The sequence below is a fragment of the Trachypithecus francoisi genome, unplaced genomic scaffold (genome assembly GCF_009764315.1).
Source record: "Trachypithecus francoisi isolate TF-2019V2 unplaced genomic scaffold, Tfra_2.0 Lachesis_group15, whole genome shotgun sequence".
Lineage (NCBI taxonomy): Eukaryota > Metazoa > Chordata > Mammalia > Primates > Cercopithecidae > Trachypithecus > Trachypithecus francoisi.
Window position 1 is genome coordinate 78,471,196 of NW_022681460.1, and position 23,369 is coordinate 78,494,564.

The 23,369-nt window shown below is 41.2% G+C and overlaps 1 protein-coding gene across 1 annotated transcript in view; it reads right to left on the minus strand.

Moving 5' to 3' along the window:
- Positions 1–23,369, minus strand: part of ARFGEF3 (ARFGEF family member 3) — a 202,376-nt gene that overhangs the window by 32,989 nt on the left and 146,018 nt on the right. Inside the window, exons 21-24 of the mRNA XM_033235321.1 lie at positions 20,516–20,661; positions 18,688–18,867; positions 3,528–3,672; positions 2,079–2,201 (exon numbers count right to left, since the gene is read on the minus strand). Of these exons, the coding sequence (XP_033091212.1) occupies positions 2,079–2,201; positions 3,528–3,672; positions 18,688–18,867; positions 20,516–20,661 (594 nt within the window). The remainder of the gene's footprint in view (positions 1–2,078; positions 2,202–3,527; positions 3,673–18,687; positions 18,868–20,515; positions 20,662–23,369) is intronic.

The following is a 23,369-nucleotide window of genomic DNA, read 5'->3' on the forward strand; positions in this document are numbered from 1 at the left end:
AGCACTTCCCTCTCTCCATTTGGGAAATGATTTCTTTCTCTGCCAGTACGTGGCACTAAATGGTGATAATAAATGAGGTCTCTTGTTAGAGTGTAAACATCTGGGGTTTGGGGACAGAGACTACTTAATTGCATTTACATGATTTTCTATTTTTTGTACATATCTAGAGATTTAACATGTCTGTAGAGGGTTATCTGGGTTTTTCTATAAGAATGGTAATTGTGAATTATTATAATTTTTCTTCTTGAATCTATTTCTATACATTTAATCAAATCATTTCACGTGCTGTAATTGTTTCTAATTGTCTACAATTGTGAGAGCTAGAACCCTCCCCTGTGAGTAAACAGACATAATTACTAGGCATTAGTTAAAATTCAGAAGCAAAGAGGCATGTTTCTCCTTAAAAAAACAAAAAACATTTATTATGTTTTCAATCAAGGGTTAGCAAACGTTTTTGGCAAAGGGCCAGAGAGTAAATACTTCAGGCTTTGCAGGTCATGCTGTCTTTATTGCAACCGCTCAACTCTGCACGGTAGTATAGAAGCAGCCATCGATGAATGAACATGGCTGTTTTAATACAACTGTATTTATAAAAACTGTGGGCCATAGCTTGCCAACTCCTGGCTTAGATGAACACATTTTATAATACAGAAACAGACCAGGTCAAATTCATGTTGAAATAAGCAGGTGGGGATTAACAATAAATCATTTCCTACCCATGATTACAGCAGGCGTCCCAAAGGTTTACACCGTGGCTGCTGTGTATTTGAAAGCATCCAAGTCTATGTGGATGGCACTCCCTGGAGCCAGGCAGGACACAGGCACCATGACTATACAGGGGACTCTGCTTTTTCCACTGACCCCAGGCCCCATACAAATAACTCCACCTTATAATTCACAGAAGAAAACAGGCTGTTTTCGATGTCCTCTGTATGATGGTTTTAGATGTCAACTTGACTGGATTGGGGAGACCCAGATCACTGATAGAACATGATTTTTGGGTGTGTCTGTGAGGCTGGTTCTGGAAGAGCTTGGCATTTGAATCAGACTGAATAAGGGAGCTCCACCCTCACCCAGTGTAGGCAGACACCATCTAATAAGCCAAGGCCCAGGGAGAACAAAAGGCAGAGCAGAAGAGAATTCTCTGTGTTTCTGTCTCCGGAGCTGGGATACCCTTCTTCTCCTGTCTTAGAACTACAGGTTCTCCGGCCTCTTGCTTTGGACTAAGAGTTACACCATCAGTGCCCCTCATTCAGGGGCCTTTGAACTTGAACTGAGCCATGTTATCAGCTTCCTAGTTTCCAGCTTGCAGATGGTCTATCGTGGGACTTCTCAGCCTCCATAATTGTATGAATGTTCTAAGATTTCCAACCTTAGATTAGTCAATATTATATTAAATAATTGGCCTTATGCAGAAACCTATTCTCAGTGTCATATGATTAGCAGCTTGAGTTTGATTTCCCAACTTTTTAGCGAAAGTTAAGAATTCCTCCTACCCCAGGCTTTAATTAGAAAATATATTTTCTAAGTATAGAAGTCCCCCTTCTTGAAAGCCTCGTGTATTTCAGAAACTACCCAGATGATTTTATACTTAATTTAGAAACACCTTAACAAAATAGATTCTCACTATACAACGACCTGCGATAGCAGATTTTTATATAGCACAGGTTTATCCGGGGTGAAAAGAAAGGGAGGGACACTTAGTTAAACCAAAAGGTTTATTAAAAACTTAACATTTTGAGAGCTTGCATAGAGTGTGATTAGACCTGGAGCCTGAGAACCTTTTACAAAGGGAAAATATAAGGTTGATATTATTTGACAATAAAGTTAGTATAAAATAAATAGATTAAAAATATGCTATAAGATATTCATGAACACAATGAAAAGTATTGACCTTGGACAAAATTCAAGCTGCTTTCACAGTAAGTTTTTGCTTTTGAGTACACAACACCACCATCTGCTTGTATCCCAGGGTGCGTGCTTGTTCCAGGCAGTCAGTGGGCCCTTTCTCCAGCCACAGAGCCACCCTGGAAAGGGTCTTCAGCAGTTACAAGGCATGAGAAGAGGGTTCTGCTTACCCAGTCCTTTGACAAACTTCATAAGGCACATGATGTAGCTAGTGGCTGCATTAGCAAAGACCTGGATGTTGTCGGTATTGAGAAAAGCTTCGAATACATCAAACACTGGAGCTTGGCCTTTTCCTATGGGAGGAAGATTACAGAATTGTAAGAAAGTAAGTTTCTGCCCTCGGGGTTGCCAGGGTTGCCCATATTCCTAGCACCTTCCACTGAGACAGATCTTGAGAAAGATCTACTGGGGAGATGCCTGGGTTTTTTATTGGACCATTGGCTTGACTCCAGTGCGGTGCTCAGCTCTGCCGGCAGGGGAGCAGCTCGGCAGAGAGATGAGTGCCGAGCTGAGGCAATGTGCTGGTCTAAAGAGCAGGGAACCACGTGGCCTCTGGAATGCTCCTGCACAGGTATTTGTAGATTATCTACAGGACATGGCAGGGCAGGTTCAGATAGACCTTTGGTGGCATATCTGAGTTTCTTTATGCAGAAAAAGAGCACAGAAGGCCTGAGACCACTCTCCTTTTAGAAAGCTTGCTTGCAAAATTGGCCTTCAGCTGGTGTCTGGGAACTCAGTTCTCAGAGTACTCCCAGGCCACAGTTAACTGATAAGAGTAGTTCACCGTGCCTAGACTGTTCATGCAAACCATATGGTTTATGCTGAACACCTGCTTTCCTGTTGGGAGTCTGGGATTTTGGTATGTGCTAGGCAAGGGGTACATAAGTGGTCAGTCTCCAGCTAGATCTCTAATGGGCTTCCACAGGCAGAAACATTGCAAACATGTTGCTGTGTTTTCACTGCTGGGGGAAGAATGTGTTGTGTGTGATCCCTCCTGGGAGGGTGAGAGCACAGGGAGGCTGGTGCGTAGATTCCTCCAGACTCTGCCTGTGTCGTTCCTTTTCATAATCTGTTGTGTCCTTCCTACATTGCTAAAACTTAGTCATGAACTGTGTAATAAATCTCAACATAATATGCTGGGTCCCATGAATCCTTCTCGTGGGTTTCTGAGTTTAGGGTGGTTTTGGGAACCTCTGAGACAACACTCCTGGGCCCTGGGCATGCTTTATGGGTACCCATCCATTTCCAGCAGACTGAATCTCCCTAAGTCTGGTTACTCTGTGTTATGATACTTTTCTGCTTCTTAACCAGCACATAGATAACATTTTTCTTTTTGGCTTTAGAAATGAACTCAACACAGCAATGCGTAAGTGAAACAACAGAAGTCTCAGCCTTATTGCCCAATTGTCAGCAAGAACAGGGCCTGACAATGCTTAGGGCTCTCAGCCTGCTGGCAGAACTCAGAACTCGTGTTCCTGCTACACCACATTCTTTCCTGCTGATAAAACATAGCTGACAATCTGTCTTCCCTATTGTTCAACTGTTTTTTTTTTTTTATAGCATGAAACTTGGCACAGAGAGTTAATGCTGAATAGCAAGAATCATCCAAACATTCTTACCCATGGAGTAGTCACCAACCAGGTACTCCTTCACCTCCGACTTGTTCCCGCCGTGCACTGTTTCCAGAGCACTGAACAAGGGTCTCCATCCGGACTGGATCTGCGTGGAACACACTTCAACCAGCTCACCAATGGATGTCACAACCTGGCAGACACAAAGCAAGGGGCACTTAAAGCCCTCTCCTTAAAAGGAGCAGAATTTCTGGGAAGGGTGATATAGTTCTCTGCCCCCTATTTTGGAGTTAATTTTAGTGAAAAGGAAAAACCAGAATAGACAAACTCACTCAAAAATCTTCTGAATAATCAGCCGTATTGTATTAATTTGCATTTCACTAATGACTAGTGCCACTAAGCAACTTTTCACATCTTATTAGTCAAATATTTTGTTGTTTTTAAAAATTCGGTTCACGTCTTCTTGTTATTTTCTTTTTTGTTTGTATTTAGAGTTCCTTATATATTCCCAAGATATAATTTGCAAATATTTTTCCACAACTTTGGGCTTTTTAAAAGTTTTGTTTTTTAATGGTGTCTTTTGAAGATTAAAAGTTCTTAGTTTTGGTGGAGTCCAATTCATCCATTTTTCTTTTAATGGATCACATCATGACCCATTTTGAACTTTTAAAAATATGGTGAGAGGTAAAGGTGTAAGTTTACTTTTATCACATACATTCAAGCATAATTTGCTGAAAATATCCCCTCCCATGATTGAATTGCAATGGTATCTTCGTCAAAAATCAATTGATTATAAACAGGAGAATTTATTTCTTTACTCTTCAGTTCCACTGAACTATAGGTCTGTCTTCAAACCAATACCACACTGTGTTGATTACTGAAATTTTGAAATCAGGTAGTGTAAATTTTCATACTTTGTCTTCTTTTTCAAGTTTGTTTTCTCTATTATGTTCTTTGCAGTTTCATATAAATTTGAGAATTACTTTGACAATCTCTTCAAAAAGGTCTACTGGATTTTAATCGGAATTGCACTGAATCTATACATCAATTTGGGGAAATTTGCTGTTTTAAAAATATTGAGTCTTTCAATCCATGAATACGGTATATCTCATATTTATTTGAATCTTTAATTTCTCTCAGCAATGTTTTGTAGCTTTTGTGTACAGGTCTTGAGCTTCTTTTGCTAAATTTATTCATAAATATTTTATCATATTTGATGTTGTTTTGAATGGAATTGTTCTTATCTTTGGATAATTTATTTCTCATATATATAAATTCAATTGATTTTAGTATGTTGATCTTGTATGCAGTGACCTTGCTCGACTAGAATTTTTTTGTAAATCCCATATAATGTTCTATATATAACCACATGTTGTCTGTGAACTAAAATAGCTTACTTTTCATTTCAAACCTTGATGTCTTTAATTTCTTTATACAATGAGTAAAAGTTAAAGTTGAGTAGAAATAGAGAAGACAGAAATCCTTGTCTTATTACTGATTACAAGAGAAAAACACTCAGTCTTTCATCATTAAGTTGATGTTAGATGTGGGATTCTCAAAGATGCCCCTTATCTCATGGAGGAAATCCCTCTAATTCCTTTTTTTTTTTTTTTTTTTGAGATGGAGTCTCGCTCTGTCGCCCAGGCTGGTGTGCAGTGGCCGGATCTCAGCTCACTGCAAGCTCCGCCTCCTGGGTTTATGCCATTCTCCTGCCTCAGCCTCCCGAGTAGCTGGGACTACAGGCGCCCACCACCTCGCCTGGCTAATTTTTTTGTAATTTTTTTTAGTAGAGACGGGGTTTCACCGTGTTAGCCAGGATGGTCTCGATCTCCTGACCTCGTGATCCGCCCGTCTCAGCCTCCCAAAGTGCTGGGATTACAGGCTTGAGCCACCGCGCCCGGCCTAATTCCTCTTTTCTTAAAAGGTTTTGTCAAAAATGGGTGATGAATTTTGTTAAATGTTTTGTCTCTATCAAGATGATCATATGGTTTTAATCTTTTATTCTACCAATTGACTTTGAGCTGTTAAACCAATCTTACATTGCTGGGATGAATTCCATATGCCACAATGTTTAATATCTTCTTTCTTTATATATTACAGGATTTATTTTGCTTTTTTTTTTTTTTTTTTTGAGACAGGGTCTCACTCTGTTGCCCAGGCTAGAATGTAGTGGCATGTGATCATGGCTCACTGCAGTCTGAACTTACTGGGTTCAACGAATCTTCCCACCTCAGCCTCCTGAGCAGCTGGGACTATAGGCATGCATCACCATACCCAGCTATATATATATATATATTTTTTGGCAGAGATGGGGGTCTCACTATGTTGCCCAGCATGGTCTCAAACTCCTAGACTCAAGCAAACCTTCTGCTGTGGCTTCCCAAAATGCAGGGATTACAGGTATGAGCCACTGTGCCTGGCCAATAATTTTTAAAGGAATTTTTTGTCTAATTTCATAAAGAATATTGGTCTATAGTTTTCCTTCTTGTGGTTTTGGTATCACAGAAACGAGAACTCATAAAATGGGTTTGGAGGTATTCCTTCCTGCTTTATTTTCTGGTAGAGCTTGAGTAGGGTTGCTATTATTTCAACCTTAGTTTATAGATTCACCTGTGAAACCAACGGGCTTGGGGTACTGTGGGGAGGTTTTTTTTTTTTTTTTTTTAATGTATGAACCTTTGCTTTATTCAATTTGTTAAACAAGAACTGATTAAATTATTTCCCCCCTCCCCATAACAGTCATGGAAAACATGTCACTTGTTTGAAAGAACAATACCATTAGTTACAAAATTTAATTGTAAGGATCAAGCAGAGGTTATTGGTCTAACCAATCCACATTGACAGCTTTGAAGTGTTCAGATGTTAGTTTTAAAATAAAGGTGACAAATACCAATCACATTCTCATATTACTGTTCAGGATCTACATAAACTTGGTTCTGGAAATAGTTCAATACACAAAGGTATGAGAATAACACTGTAATCACCGGTGATCAAACCAAGGGTGTAATTTTACAAATCACTTTTAGTAAGAATCAATTCTAACATTTTAAAAGTCTAAATCTACATAAAACTCAAAGCAATATATTTTTCTACTTGAGACCAAAATAAGTTTCCTTTTTCCTATCTAAGCATAATTCTTTAAGATGAATCTGAATTCACATGATATACCTTGTCAAACTTTTCCAAAGAATTTTAAACCCTGCTTTAGAGACAAATTCTTACATTATGTATACATACATTTTTCTTTTTTTTTTTTTTATTATACTTTAAGTTCTAGGGTACATGTGCATAACGTTTATATCATGTATAACTCCCCAATGCAATCCCTCCCTCCTCCCCCCTCCCCCGATAGGCCCCAGTGTGTGATGTTCCCCTTCCCGAGTCCAAGTGATCTCATTGTTCACTTCCCACCTATGAGTGAGAACATGCGGTGTTTGGTTTCTCTTCTTGTGATAGTTTGCTAAGAATGATGGTTTCCAGCTGCATCCATGTCCCTACAAAGGACGCAAACTCATCCTTTTTGATGGCTGCATAGTATTCCATGGTGTATATGTGCCACATTTTCTTAATCCAGTCTGTCACAGATGGACATTTGGGTTGATTCCAAGTCTTTGCTATTGTGAATAGTGCCGCAATAAACATACGTGTGCATGTGTCTTTGTAGTAGAGTAATTTATAATCCTTTGGGTATATACCCAGTAGTGGGATGGCTGGGTCATATGGTACATCTAGTTCTAGATCCTTGAGGAATCGCCATACTGTTTTCCATAATGGTTGAACTAGTTTACAATCCCACCAACAGTGTAAAAGTGTTCCTATTTCTCCACATCCTCTCCAACATCTATTGTTTCCTGACTTCTTAATGATTGCCATTCTAACTGGTGTGAGATGGTATCTCATTGTGGTTTTGATTTGCATTTCTCTGATGGCGAGTGATGATGAGCATTTTTTCATGTGTCTGTTGGCTGTATGGATGTCTTCTTTTGAGAAATGTCTGTTCATATCCTTTGCCCACTTTTTGATGGGGTTGTTTGTTTTTTTCTTGTATATTTGTTTGAGTTCTTTGTAGATTCTGGATATTAGCCTTTGTCAGATGAGTAGGTTGCAAAAATGTTCTCCCATTCTGTAGGTTGCCTGTTCACTCTGATGGTAGTTTCTTTTGCTGTGCAGAAGCTCTTTAGTTTAATGAGATCCCATTTGTCAATTTTGGCTTTTGCTGCCGTTGCTTTTGGTGTTTTAGACATGAAGTCCTTGCCCATGCCTATGTCCTGAATGGTACTACCTAGATTTTCTTCTAGGGTTTTTATGGTATTAGGTCTAACATTTAAGTCTCTAATCCATCTTGAATTAATTTTCATATAAGGGGTAAGGAAAGGATCCAGTTTCAGCTTTCTACTTATGGCTAGCCAATTTTCCCAGCACCATTTATTAAATAGGGAATCCTTTCCCCATTTCTTGTTTTTGTCAGGTTTGTCAAAGATCAGATGGCTGTAGCTGTGTGGTATTATTTCTGAGGACTCTGTTCTGTTCCATTGGTCTATTTCTCTGTTGTGGTACCAGTACCATGCTGTTTTGGTTACTGTAGCCTTGTAGTATAGTTTGAAGTCAGGTAGCGTGACGCCTCCAGCTTTGTCCTTTTGACTTAGGATTGTCTTGGCAATGCGGGCTCTTTTTTGGTTCCATATGAACGTTAAAGCAGTTTTTTCCAATTCTGTGAAGAAAGTCATTGGTAGCTTGATGGGGATGGCATTGAATCTATAAATAACCTTGGGCAGTATGGCCATTTTCACGATATTGATTCTTCCTATCCATGAGCATGGTATGTTCTTCCATTTGTTTGTGTCCTCTTTGATTTCACTGAGCAGTGGTTTGTAGTTCTCCTTGAAGAGGTCCTTTACATCCCTTGTAAGCTGGATTCCTAGGTATTTGATTCTCTTTGAAGCAATTGTGAATGGAAGTTCATTCCTGATTTGGCTCTCTGCTTGTCTGTTACTGGTGTATAAGAATGCTTGTGATTTTTGCACATTAATTTTGTATCCTGAGACTTTGCTGAAGTTGCTTATCAGCTTAAGGAGATTTTGGGCTGAGACGATGGGGTTTTCTAAATATACAATCATGTCATCTGCAAACAGGGACAATTTGACTTCTTCTTTTCCTAACTGGATACCCTTGATTTCTTTCTCTTGCCTGATTGCCCTAGCCAGAACTTCCAACACTATGTTGAATAGGAGTGGTGAGAGAGGGCATCCCTGTCTTGTGCCAGTTTTCAAAGGGAATTTTTCCAGTTTTTGCCCATTCAGTATGATATTAGCTGTGGGTTTGTCGTAAATAGCTCTTATTATTTTGAGGTACGTTCCATCAATACCGAATTTATTGAGCGTTTTTAGCATAAAGGGCTGTTGAATTTTGTCAAAAGCCTTTTCTGCATCTATTGAGATAATCATGTGGTTCTTGTCTTTGGTTCTGTTTATATGCTGGATTACGTTGATTGATTTGCGAATGTTGAACCAGCCTTGCATCCCAGGGATGAAGCCCACTTGATCATGGTGGATAAGCCTTTTGATGTGCTGCTGAATCCGGTTTGCCAGTATTTTATTGAGATTTTTGCATCGATGTTCATCAGGGATATTGGTCTAAAATTCTCTTTTTTTGTTGTGTCTCTGCCAGGCTTTGGTATCAGGATGATGTTGGCCTCATAAAATGAGTTAGGGAGGATTCCCTCTTTTTCTATTGATTGGAATAGTTTCAGAAGGAATGGTACCAGCTCCTCCTTGTACCTCTGGTAGAATTCAGCTGTGAATCCATCTGGTCCTGGACTTTTTTTCGTGGGTAGGCTATTAATTGTTGCCTCAATTTCAGAGCCTGTTATTGGTCTATTCAGGGATTCAACTTCTTCCTGGTTCAGTCTTGGAAGAGTGTAAGTGTCCAGGAAATTATCCATTTCTTCTAGATTTTCTAGTTGATTTGCGTAGAGGCATTTATAGTATTCTCTGATGGTTGTTTGTATTTCTGTGGGGTCGGTGGTGATATCCCCTTTATCATTTTTTATTGCGTCTAATTGATTCCTCTCTCTTTTCTTCTTTATTAGTCTTGCTAGCGGTCTGTCAATTTTGTTGATCTTTTCAAAAAACCAACTCCTGGATTCATTGATTTTTTGGAGGGTTTTTGTGATTCTATCTCCTTCAGTTCTGCTCTGATCTTAGTTATTTCTTGCCTTCTGCTAGCTTTTGAATGTGTTTGCTCTTGCCTCTCTAGTTCTTTTAATTGTGATGTTAGAGTGTCAATTTTAGATCTTTCCTGCTTTCTCTTGTGGGCATTTAGTGCTATAAATTTCCCTCTACACACTGCTTTAAATGTGTCCCAGAGATTCTGGTATGTTGTATCTTTGTTCTCATTGGTTTCAAAGAACATCTTTATTTCTGCTTTCATTTCGTTATGTACCCAGTAGTCATTCAGGAGCAGGTTGTTCAGTTTCCATGTAGTTGAGCGGTTTTGATTGGGTTTCTTAGTCCTGAGTTCTAGTTTGATTGCACTGTGGTCTGAGAGACAGTTTGTTATAATTTCTGTTCTTGTACATTTGCTGAGGAGTGCTTTACTTCCAATTATGTGGTCAATTTTGGAATAAGTGCGATGTGGTGCTGAGAAGAATGTATATTCTGTTGATTTGGGGTGGAGAGTTCTATAGATGTCTATTAGGTCCGCTTGGTGCAGAGATGAGTTCAATTCCTGGATATCCTTGTTAACTTTCTGTCTCGTTGATCTGTCTAATGTTGACAGTGGAGTGTTGAAGTCTCCCATTATTATTGTATGGGAGTCTAAGTCTCTTTGTAGGTCTCTAAGGACTTGCTTTATGAATCTGGGTGCTCCTGTATTGGGTGCATAGATATTTAGGAGAGTTAGCTCTTCCTGTTGAATTGATCCCTTTACCATTATGTAATGGCCTTCTTTGTCTCTTTTGATCTTTGATGGTTTAAAGTCTGTTTTATCAGAGACTAGGATTGCAACCCCTGCTTTTTTTTGTTCTCCATTTGCTTGGTAGATCTTCCTCCATCCCTTTATTTTGAGCCTATGTATGTCTCTGCATGTGAGATGGGTCTCCTGAATACAGCAGACTGATGGGTCTTGACTCTTGATCCAGTTTGCCAGTCTGTGTCTTTTAATTGGAGCATTTAGTCCATTGACATTAAGGTTAATATTGTTATGTGTGAACTTGATCCTGTCATTATGATATTAACTGGTTATTTTGCTCGTTAGTTGATGCAGTTTCTTCCTAGCCTCGATGGTCTTTACATTTTGGCATGTTTTTGCAACGGCTGGTACCGGTTGTTCCTTTCCATGTTTAGGGCTTCCTTCAGGGTCTCTTGTAAGGCAGGCCTGGTGGTGACAAAATCTCTAAGCATTTGCTTATCTGTAAAGGATTTTATTTCTCCTTCACTGATGAAACTTAGTTTGGCTGGATATGAAATTCTGGGTTGAAAATTCTTTTCTTTAAGAACGTTGAATATTGGCCCCCACTCTCTTCTGGCTTGTAGAGTTTCTGCCGAGAGATCTGCTGTTAGTCTGATGGGCTTCCCTTTGTGGGTAACCCGACCTTTCTCTCTGGCTGCCCTTAAGATTTTTTCCTTCATTTCAACTTTGGTGAATCTGGCAATTATGTGTCTTGGAGTTGCTCTTCTGGAGGAGTATCTTTGTGGCGTTCTCTGTATTTCCTGAATTTGAATGTTGGCCTGCCCTACTAGGTTGGGGAAGTTCTCCTGGATGATATCCTGAAGAGTGTTTTCCAACTTGGTTCCATTTTCCCCCTCACTTTCAGGCACCCCAATCAGACGTAGATTTGGTCTTTTTACATAATCCCATACTTCTTGCAGGCTTTGTTCATTTCTTTTTCTTCTTTTTTCTTTTGGTTTCTCTTCTCGCTTCATTTCATTCATTTGATCCTCAATCGCTGATACTCTTTCTTCCAGTTGATCGAGTCGGTTACTGAAGCTTGTGCATTTGTCACGTATTTCTCGTGTCATGGTTTTCATCTCTGTCATTTCGTTTATGATCTTCTCTGCATTAATTAGTCTAGCTGTCAATTCTTCCACTCTTTTTTCAAGGTTTTAGTTTCTTTGCGCTGGGTACGTAATTCCTCCTTTAGCTCTGAGAAGTTTGATGGGCTGAAGCCTTCTTCTCTCATCTCGTCAAAGTCATTCTCTGACCAGCTTTGATCCGTTGCTGGTGATGGGCTTCGCTCCTTTGCAGGGGGAGATGCGCTCTTATTTTTTGAATTTCCAGCTTTTCTGCCCTGCTTCTTCCCCATCTTTGTGGTTTTATCTGTCTCTGGTCTTTGATGACGGTGACGTACTGATGGGGTTTTGGTATAGGTGTCCTTCCTGTTTGATAGTTTTCCGTCTGACAGTCAGAAGGACTGTCTGTTGGTCTGTTGGAGATTGCTTGAGGTCCACTCCAGACCCTGTTTGCCTGAATATCAGCAGCAGAGGTTGCCGAAGATAGAATATTGCTGAACAGCGAGTGTACCTTTCTGATTCTTCCTTTGGAAGTTTCCTCTCAGGGATGACTCCACCCTGTGAGGTGTGGGGTGTCAGACTGCCCCTAGTGGGGGATGTCTCCCAGCTAGGCTACTCAGGGGTCAGGGACCCACCTGAGCAGGCAGTCTGTCCGTTCTCGGATCTCAACCTCCGCGTTGGGAGATCCACGGCTCTCCCCAAAGCTGTCAGACAGAGTCGTTCGCCTCTGCACCGGCCCCCGCTGCTTTCCCTATTGGACCTCAGCTGTGGGCTGTCCCCAGAGGTGGAGTCTACAGAGACAGGCAGGTTTCCTTGAGCTGCTGTGAGCTCCACCCAGTTCGAGCTTCCCAGAGGCTTTGTTTACCTACTTAAGCCTCAGCAATGGCGGGCGCCCCTCCCCCAGCCTCGCTGTTACCTTGCGGATAGATCGCCGCAGACTGCTGTGTTAGCGGTGAGGGAGGCTCCGTGGGCGTGGGACCCTCCCGGCCAGGTGTGGGATATATTCTCCTGGTGTGCCTGTTTCCTTAAAGCGCAGTATTGGGGTGGGAGTTACCCGATTTTCCAGGTGTTATGTGTCTCAGTTCCCCTGCTAGGAAAACGGATTTCCGTCCCCCTTGCGCTTCCAGGTGAGGCGATGCCTCGCCCTGCTTCAGCTCACGCTGGTCAGGCTGCAGCAGCTGACCAGCACCGATTGTCCGGCACTCCCTAGAGAGATGACCCCAGGACCTCAGTTGAAAATGCAGAAATCACCGGTCTTCTGTGTCACTCGCGCTGGGAGCTGGAGACTGGGGCTGTTCCTATTCGGCCATCTTGCTGCCACTTTACATACATTTTTCTTTTACATATTTTTTCTTCAAAGACTAATGACAAGTTTATGAGGTTAATAGACCTTTAATGTGCAAACATCACCACAATCTAATTTAAAAACAATTTTATTTACCCCCTCAAAAACCTCAGTACCCATTTGCAGTCATTGCCTACTCTACCACCCCACCCTCAGCCTGAGGCAACCACTAATGTACTTTTTGTCACTATAGATCTTCCTATTCTGACATTTCATATAAATGCAGTCATATAACATATGGCCTTTGGTGACAAGCTTTTCTCATTTAATGTAATGTTTTCAAGATTCATCCATGTTGTACATATATCAGTACTTCATTTTTATCGCTGAATAAGATTTCGTTGTGTGGACATAACCTAATTTAATGTATCTATTCATCAGCTGTTGGAATTTGAGTTGTTTCTAACTTTTTGGCTATTATGAATAATGTTACTATGAACATTTGTGTACAGGATTTGTATGGATGTTTTCATTTCTCTTGGGTACATACCTCTTGAGGAACTGCCAGACTGCAAAGCAGCCGCACATTTTACCCTCTCACCAGCAGGGCATGAAGGTTCCAAGGTCTCCACCTCCTCCCTCACCAACACTTGCTATTATCTTTCTTTTGAGACCGAGTCTCACTCTGTTGCCCAGGCTGGCATGCAGTCGCACGATCTTGGCTCACTACAACCTCCCGCCTCCCGGGTTCAAGTGATTCTCCCACCTCAGCTTCCCGAGTAGCTGGGACTACAATGTGCGCCACCACACCCAGCTAATTTTTGTATTTTTAGTAGAGATGGGGTTTCACTGTGTTAGCCAGGATGGTCTCGATCTCTTGACCTCGTGATCCGCCCACCTCAGCCTCCCAAAGTGCTGGGATTACAGGAGTGAGCCACCGTGCCCGGCCACTATTATCTATCTTTTTTATCCTAGTAGATGTGAAATATTATCTCATGTGGTTTTGATTTACATTTTCCTAATGACTAATGATGCTGACCATCCTTTCATTAGTGCATATTTAATGCCATTATTGACATGGTTCCTTTTACATCTGTCATTTGCTATTTCTTTTCTGCGTATTTACATATCACGTCCTTTTTGTTCCTCTGTTCCTCTTTTACTACCTTCTTTTATGTTAAATACATTTTTTGTGATCACTTTCACTCATGTTTATTTTTTCATCTTTTTCTGTTACTCTCTTGGTTGCTGCCCTAGGGATTATAATATGAATCTTCAATTGATCACATTTGTACCTCAAGTTAATAATGAGCAAATTCTGGCAAAATATAGCAACTTTGCTTCTACATAGCTCCATTTCCCATCCTTCCTTTCTGCTAATGTTATTTATATTACATCTTCTTTACATGTTTAATAAATCCAACAATACAGTGTTAGAGTTATTGTGTTAAACGTTAGGTTTTTGAAATAAATTAGGAGAAAGAGAAAAATGTATATACTGTTTTATATTTTCCCACATGTGTACCATTTCTTCTTATGCAATAGATTTACCAGTTTGTGTTACTTCTTTCAGCTTAAAGGAATTTAGTATTTCTTGTAGAATAGGTCTACTGGCAAGATATTCTCCCAATTTTTGTTTATCTGAGAATGTTTTTACATCATCTTCATTTTTGAAGAGTAATTTCTCTTTCATTGACAGTTTTTCTTTCAGCACTTTAAATATGTCATTACATTGTCTTCTAGCCTTCATTCTTTCTGAAGAAGTCAGCATTAGTTAATCCAAGTATTAATCCTAGCATTAGTTCCTCTGTAGTAATATAGTCTTTCTCTTGCTGCTTTTAAGGTTTTGTCATTGTCATCGAGCATTTTGACTATAATGTGTCTATTGTAGATATCTTTGTGTTGATCCTAATTGGGGTTCCACTATATCTTTAAATATATTTTCTCATCTGTTTGTCTTTCTCCTCTCCACCTGGGACTCTCATTACAGGTATATTGGTATGCTTGACATTGTTCTACAAATCTCTGAGGCTTTGTTTATTTTTGTTCAAACTTAGTTTTGTCTGATCTTCACAATAGATAATTTATATTAATCTATTTCCATGTTCACTGATGCTTTCTTCTGCCATCTCAAATCTTTCTGGTAAGCCCGTATAGCTAATTTTTCATTTCAGTTATTGCCCTTTTCAACTCTAAAATTTGCATTTTTATAGTTCCCATTTCTATATTTAGAATTCCTATTTTTGAGTCATTGTTGTGTTTGCCCTTAATTTTTTCAAACATATTTAAAAGGTACTTTGAAGGCTCTGGCTCCCAAATATATCTGGGCTCACTCTAAGTCAGTTTCTACTCACTATTTTTCCCTCTGAGTATGTTTCACTCTTTCCTGTTTCTTTGCATTGCTCATATTTTTGAGAATTAGACATTTTAGAAAATATATTGTAGCAATGCTGGATGCTAATTTATTTTTGAGGGTTCCCCCCTCAACCAGACTAAGGTGCTTGGACTTAGTCTGTAGAATCTGTCTCTTCCCATGGCACTCATGTGTCTGCTCAGTTTTTGTTCTTCATTTTTATTTTTTATCCTGACTCCCTAGTGTTCATCCCCATGTCTGCATAGCTTAGTAGTTAACTGATCATGTGGGTGGAAACTGTGCTCAAACACCTTGAGTCTTTAAGTTTCCTACCCTCTGGCAATCAATCTGTGTGAGAAGGTTGGCCAGAATATTCAAAGTTCAGCCAGTTTTTATCTCCCATTTCTTTTACTTTCTGATGAAATCTTTACAGTCTCCCCTGTACATGCCCCAGGGATGTGTGAACAGACTATTTGGTCCCTCTATGAATCTCTGATATCCAGGATCTTAGATTTCTTGCTAGTACGCTACTGACTGCAAACCTTAGGCCAGCAAGGTTGCAGGATTCTCCTGTTCATTTCTCCATGAATTCATCACTTTTAATTGACAAGTCAATGATCTTCTCCCCACTCTTCTCCATACCAAGTCTGTCCCTGATTGTAGAAAAGCTGATGATTTTCTCAGTCAGCCTCACACGGGTCAAACTACTCTTCTTGCCAATAGAGCTTGGGAGTAAAGGTGATTGCTTCAGTCTTTGGCAAGAAAGTCAGACTCCCACTATTCTTAACCAAAGTTCTAGCAAACACTGTTTTAAGAATAAATGCTACTCAATTTGTTGTCTGCTTTTGGTCAATTTCCAGACCCCTCAGATGGTTGCTTTGGACAATTCTGTCCTGTCCTGTTTTATGCTTGATTTTTGTGGGGAAGGTTAACCTAACTTCTTCAAGTCACCATAGCCAAAGCTGCTCCTGTCCTTAATCTTCCTAAACACATTTAAGCATTGTTATTTTAAAATATGTCTCTGATAACTCTGATATCTGGGTTCCTGTGTGTGTTTATTGTTTGTTTTTTAAACTTTTGTTTTCAATGACATGTTATTTCCTAATGAGCCTGGTTATTTTTTATTGAATGCAAACATTGCACCTGCAAATCAAGAAATAATTTGAAGCTTATTATTAATGGTGCCTTCTGTCAGAAAGGCACTAGAAATCTCAGATTACCTTAATCTCACGTCAGGGATTGGGATTATTTGAAGTTGGGTTTATTTTCTCTTACGACTAATCTATTTAAGGTTCACCTCTCTTTCTAAGATGTCCCTTTCACTTCAAGATCCTGACTCAAGATGTCAGGAAGTTACCAGACTTGGGAGGTCCCAGACTGCAACTTTGCTGAGCTTCTCCGTCTTTTACTGTACTGGTGCAAAAGTAATTGTGGTTTTTGCTGTGATGGCAAAAACCACAATTACTTTTGTACCAACCCAATATCTTCCTTTTTTAAAAATGGTAGATTCAATTTTAGGAAAAACAGCCTCAAATACCAGGAAGATTACTCTGGGTATTCTTTTTCTCCCACATCTTGGCCCTGGAGTTCTTCACTGCCCTATAGTATGTCAGTGTCTTTGAGTGATTAAAATTTTTTTTTTTTTTTTTTTTTTTTTTTTGAGGTGGCATCTCGCTCTGTCGCCCGGACTGGAGTGCAGTGGCCAGATCTCAGCTCACTGCAAGCTCCGCCTCCCGGGTTTACGCCATTCTCCTGCCTCAGCCTCCCGAGTAGCTGGGACTACAGGCGCCCGCCACCTCGCCCAGCTAGTTTTTTTTGTATTTTTAGTAGAGACGGGGTTTCACTGTGTTAGCCAGGATGGTCTCGATCTCCTGACCTCGTGATCCGCCCGTCTCGGCCTCCCAAAGTGCTGGGATTACAGGCTTGAGCCACCGCGCCCGGCCTAAAATTTTTTTTTATCCAGCTTTTTTTAGTTGTTCCCTGTGGGAAAGTTGATCTGAATCACCTAGTTCACTCTTACGGGTATAAAGTCTTAGGTATTAACCCATCTAGGTTAACTTATCTTAGACGTTAATGATCTAACCTTTAGGTGTTAACTTGTAGGTGTTAACTATCTAGGAGCTAACTATAGGTATTAACTTACCTTAAGTGTTAACAATCTAGTCTTTAGGTGTTAACTTGTATTTTCATTCCTTTATTTCCTTAAACTTACTAGGCATTTTGATTGAATATTTTGCATGGAAGATACCAATATTTCAATCCAATTCTTTACAGGTCTAGTTGTACCATTGGTTGTTTTATCAGTTCTCTCCATTGCCTTGTTTTCTTGTGTGTTTTGTGAATTTTTAAAAAATACTGAGAGCTCATATACCTTGAAACTTTGTTTGTGGGATTATTTTGTGGCCTGAACTGACATGAGTTGCTCTAGGGGGAATTTTGTTGCTTCCGTATGGTGCCTGTGTAAAGTTTCTCAGACCCTGAGGTGATGCAGTTTCACATACAGATCACATAAAAGGGTTAAGTTGTAATAATAAATCCTGGAGCGCTCTTTTTAAAAAACTTTCCATTAAGAGCCAGTGTTAGAAACAAGCTGACAGTATCCTTAGGAAGTTTGTTTTAATTCAACCTTGGCCTGAGTGAACATTAAGTTTGTTTTAATTCAACCTTGGCCTGAGTGAACATCAGCTTTGTAAAGTTTGCATTGAGATTTGTTTTCTGTTTTTGTGCACTCTCGTCTGGGATGACCAGAACTTCTGCTCCACTTAATAGCAAATTCCCTCATGGTAAAACCAGCCTAAGGGCTCTGCTTACTTCTCTGGCTTCCCATTGGCACTCAGTTTTGGGGCCTCCTTACTTTCTTGTCAGTGTGTCAAGGTATTTGAAAGAAATGTTTAAACCTCTATTCAATATTTTTGGTGGATTTCAGAGAGAGAGATCTTGTATTTCTAGCCCACCATCATGTGAAATACGAAGTCTCCAGTTAGTTTCTTTACCTTGCCTTCAGTGGACAGTATGGCAGCAGTTAGGAATATAGGCCAGGTGTAAAGAGATAGGCCAGCAGATTGCCTAGGTTCAAATCGCAGCTCCACCAATCACTGATTATGTATCCTTAGTCAAATTACCTTTCTGGTTTTTTTTTTTTTTTTTTCCTGACGGAGTCCCGCTCTGTCACTCAGGCTGGAGTGCAGTGGCGTGATTTGGGCTCACTGCAACTTCCGCCTCCCGGGTTCCAGTGATTCTCCTGCCTCAGCCTCCTGAGTAGCTGGGATTACAGGCATGTGCCACCACACTCAGCTAATTTTTGTATTTTTAGTAGAGATGAGGTTTCACCATGTTGGTCAGGCTGGCCTTGAACTCCTGACTTCATAATCTGTCTGCCTCGGCCTCCCAAAGTGCTGGGATTACAGGTGTGAGCTACCATGCCCGGTCCTGATTAATTTCTCTGTTACAGATTCCACATAGGATTACTGGAAAGAGTAAGAGTGCAAAGCTCATAGAACCGTGCCTGCCACTGCACTCAGTAAGAGCCAGCTATGACGCTGATGACCATGTCACACTGACCTGGTCTTGGACGTCCTCATCACACAACTCCAGCTGCATAATGCGCTCGAAAGGTCGGAAGAGTGCTTCATTGAAGTGAAAATGAGGTGGCTCATTCCAGTCAGTGAGGACCTCTGTCAGTATGTCATGGATGAAGGAAACAGCCTTCTGTGACACATGTCTTTCCTTATGGCAAGCAGCCTGCAAAATTCATCAGAGAGTGGCATACCATCAGGACAGCAGACAGTGAGAATGTGATTTCTGAAGGCCTTCCTACCCCACTTCATTACAAGGAGGTAGAAGCAGCAATTCTGTTAAAATCGAAACACTCTAAGGGATAAGTCTAAGCAAACTGCACACTAAATTGCATTTTTAACAATTTAACCAGCTTATCAGGCACAACTTCAATTTCATGTTAATGTTTCTAGAAAAAGAAAAGTTTCTGGTAATTTATTTTTCTGTAACATGACTGTTTTCTTAAATGGTACAGAACATGCTCACTATAAAGACACCAGAACCCAGACTAGGAATGGCTTATGGTTTCATCTTAGCTGTGCCCCACATGTAGGAAGATAAGATGAGTCATCTGTTCCTCAGTGAGGTGAGGGACAAATTGCCACAGTAGCTCTAATTGGTTTACAAACCTCCTGGTATCCATGCTCTTGAGTAGTCCTTTCCTGTACTGGCCCTGGGCTTGGAGGTGTGAGTTGCTTTGGCCAGTGGAACACAAGCAAACATCATGTAAGAACAGAATTAAAAAGTACTTGTGATTTGAGGTTAACCCTGTTGTTGCTCTTTGGAACCCTAAGAATGCCATGTGAACAAGCTGGGGTGGTCTGCTGGAGGCTAGTCTACATGAGAGACCATGAAAAGAGAGACCTATGTGTCTAGCCATCCCTGTTAAGGCCATCATGAACCATCTGGCCCCAGACTTTGCACCAGCTGACCATAGATACACAGTTAAAGCCAGTGAGATCCACCACACCTGGCCAACCCCAGAACTACCCAGAGAAGCCTACCTCAAATATCTGACTCATGGAATCATGAGCTAAATAAATGGTTGTTGTTTTAAGCCTCTAGATATTGGGGAGGCCTTATTGTAGAGTAAAAGATAACTGACAGACTTTTTCCCCATGTCTACATTGCTATTTTCTACCCATTTTGCTTACTAGAATGTTCTCAGGTTAATAAGTTCCAAGAAGTGTTTTATGATTTATCTCTACCAGGTAAGAGCAAAAGGGCTATTAAGAATAGCTATCACTGCAAAACAGGGCAACAGTTTTCCCTGTCAACTTGGAAGTGGCCAGTCCTCATGTGTTGAGATGCTTAGATGTAGAGCTGCCATAAAACTGATCACATGAACTGCTTTCCTTTGGAGAGTGAAAGGGTCTTAGTATTAATTTTGTTAGGAAAACTAAGACATACTGTTCCCTGACTGAAAGGACACTGTCCTGAGTATATTTAGCTATTAGAAAACAGGGACTGGTAGGAACCAAAGACATTGTTATATTTATGTATGCAAATAAAGCTATTAGGAACCATCCACAGTCTTTCTGTTCCAGGCTCAGGTTGATACCAGATCATAAAAAATGAAAAACTAGCTGAGTTGTACAATTGCAAAGAAAGAGGGTCAGAGTGAGACTAGGGTAGTACTGCCCTTTGGGGTGATTCTTTAGATGCCATGAGGTATAACTAGAAAACAGTGATGTTTGTGACCAGGTGATGGGCAAGTTCCCACTGCCCAGTGGCCACAGTGCTTTGTCCCCATACATGACTGCAGGCCCCCATGCTGGCTCTGCTGGTCATTGACTTAGCAGTTCCAGGCTCTTCCCACCTTTCCAGTGCTCACCTCCACTAGGTGTGGGGCCACTAGGCTCCAGCAGCGCATCACGTGCAGCAGGGGCCGTGCTTTGCTCCGCACAATCCTCAGCATGGCATCCCCCAGGCGGAACAGGTGGAGGGCGCTTTTTCGGTCTTGAGTGGATTTAACTTCTCCTACAGGAAGGCAAGAACATAAATGCCAGAAAGCCCAAACTCAGATATAGTCTGACCTATTCAAGCAAAGAGAGAGGTTGAAAATCTAGGTAGGACCAGTAAGGTAATTCAATATTGGCTAACCAAGGGAGGAGGGAGCCCTGGATTCAAGAAGAATGTGGTGGTTCACTCAGCAAGGCCTGCATCGCCCTCTCACTCAGCACTGTAGCCGCAGTAGCTGAGATGTGACACGTGTGATCAGGAATTGATAAGAGGGAATGAGGTAGCAGTTTGGTAGGAGGGCCGAGAAGTCCGACTGTCTGGGTTCAAATCCTGGCACCATTTAGTAGTTGTGTTTTATTTGGCCAAAGATTTTCCTCTTTAGGCCGGGCGTGGTGGCTTACGCCTGTAATCCCAGCATTTTGGGAGGCTGAGGCGGGTGGATCACGAGGTTAGGAGATCAAGACCATCCTGGCTAACACGGTGAAATCCTGTCTCTACTAAAAATATAAAAATTTGCTGGGCGTGGTGGTGGGCACCTGCAGTCTCAGCTACTTGGGAGGGTGAGGCAGGAGAATGGCATGAACCCGGGAGGCGGAGCTTGCCGTGAGCCAAGATCACACCACTACACTCCAGCCTAGGTGGCAGAGCAAGACTCTGTCTCCAAAAAATAAAAATTAAAAAAAATAAGATTTTCCTCTTTAATGATCTCATCTGTAAACCTGGGGATAATACTGCCCACTCCTAAAATTGCTTTAAAGATTAAATGTGATAATACACATAAAGTGCTCAGCATGGGCCCAGCACATACTAACTGAACAACATTATTAGCTATTATTATCACTCTTGTTCCTGTCACCTTTCACTTCATCATCTACTTTGACAATCCTTAATAAACCTCTGCAGCCTTTGCCAAGCAGGCCTGGTCCCTCTGCTGCTCAGTAACATGCTGTCTGGCCTGCTCTGTCTTGTTTCAATACCATCCCTGTCTACCCTGATCTTGGGCTACTTCTTTGCCACTGTCACCTTCATTTTCCCCACTCCCTTCTTGCTCATGTCCTATTGCCTCTCCTCCACTTCCTACTGGGGATGGGACCCAAGTCTAAACACAAAATTCATTTCTGTTTCATATATACCTTACGCACAGCCTGAAGGCAATTTTTGTATCCCTTGGGGACCCTCAATAAACTGTGTTGTGTGCCTGCATTTTGAGCATGGCCCATCACATGAGGTCAGGTGTGGAACTTTCCACTTGTGGCCTTATGCCAGTGCTTAAAAAGTTTTGAATTTTGAGCATTTTGGATTTTTGGATTAGGGATACTCAACCTGTAATAATCACCATGGATGTTTACCCTGCATCAGACACTGTGTTGGTTCTGTAAGTCTTTAATAACTTTAATTTTTAAAGCAATCATATTTCCTTTTTTTTTTTTTTTTTGATGGAGTCTCACTCTGTCGCCCAGGCTGGAGTGCAGTGGTGCAATCTCAGCTCACTGCAACCTCCGCCTTCCAGGTTCAAGCAATTCTCCTGTCTCAGCCTCTTGAGTAGCTGGGGCTACAGGCACATGTCATGACGCCCAGCTAATTTTTTTGTATTTTTAGTAGAGACAGGGTTTCACCATATTGGTCAGGCTGATCTCCAACTCCTGGCCTCAGGTGATCTGCCCGCCTCGGCCTCCCAAAATGCTGGGATTACAGGCGTGAGCTGCCGCACGCAGCCTATATTTTCTTTTAAGAAGAAAATATAATTATTGCTATTTTATAGAGTAGAAAATTGAATGTCTGAAAGGTGATATGACTTGCCTCAGATGCTGTGGCTGTTAAGTGTTGGAGGCCGCATTTTATATTCCTACCTGATTGATTCCGAAGCAAGTCTCCCTCTTTCTAGATTTACCGCCTCTTCCTGGCCCCTGCTCACTGTGTGCTTTGTAAGCTCAGAGTCTACTGTTTTCTCCAATGAGAAAGACTTTGAAGGTTACCCCTGGGCTCAGAGATTCTCTGAAAGTCTGATGGGCCTGGGAGGTTGGCTTTATATTGCTCAGGTTTTAAAGTTTATTAAAAACGAGTGGGACAACAACTGTGGCTCTCAAATCCAAATCTGCAGCAAGGATGAAAAAATCAAATATACTGCTTTTAGAACTTTAGATTCCTAAGGACGGAAGGGACCTCAGAGGTTGTGCAGTCCAACACGTCACCACAGTGCGTCCCCAGCACATGGCTCCCTGTCTCTGCCCAGAACTCATCTGGGACAAGGTGCTCACTGTTTCAGGACAACCACTGGTGCTGTGAATGAACAATTCCATCTGTGAGCAACCTGCCAACCCTCTAGGTCCCTTATTCAGTGCAACTCTACTTTGTCTTCCACAACACTGGCCTTCAAGAGGCCTCATTTATTCACCTGGCCTCACTGGAGACGACACGGATACTGACCCATCATTAATGGGATATGCCTCTGAGGTCAGTTTTGCAAGAGTGGTATGCAGTTTCCTTTTTCACCACCCATTTTGGGATCAGTGGTTGTTTCTGCATATCACAAATCACCTCTGTCCAGCCAACTGGACAGAGGTGTGTGGTGTGGTTTGTGATATGCAGAAAAGTTCCACCTTCATGTGAAGGAAGCTATCTGCACCCTAAGGAGCCACACAATTTCTACCACAAGCACAAAACTTAGCAGAACAACCTAGTCCAGCTCCAGTGGGAATTCTTATAGATGTGGTAGCAGCAACGTT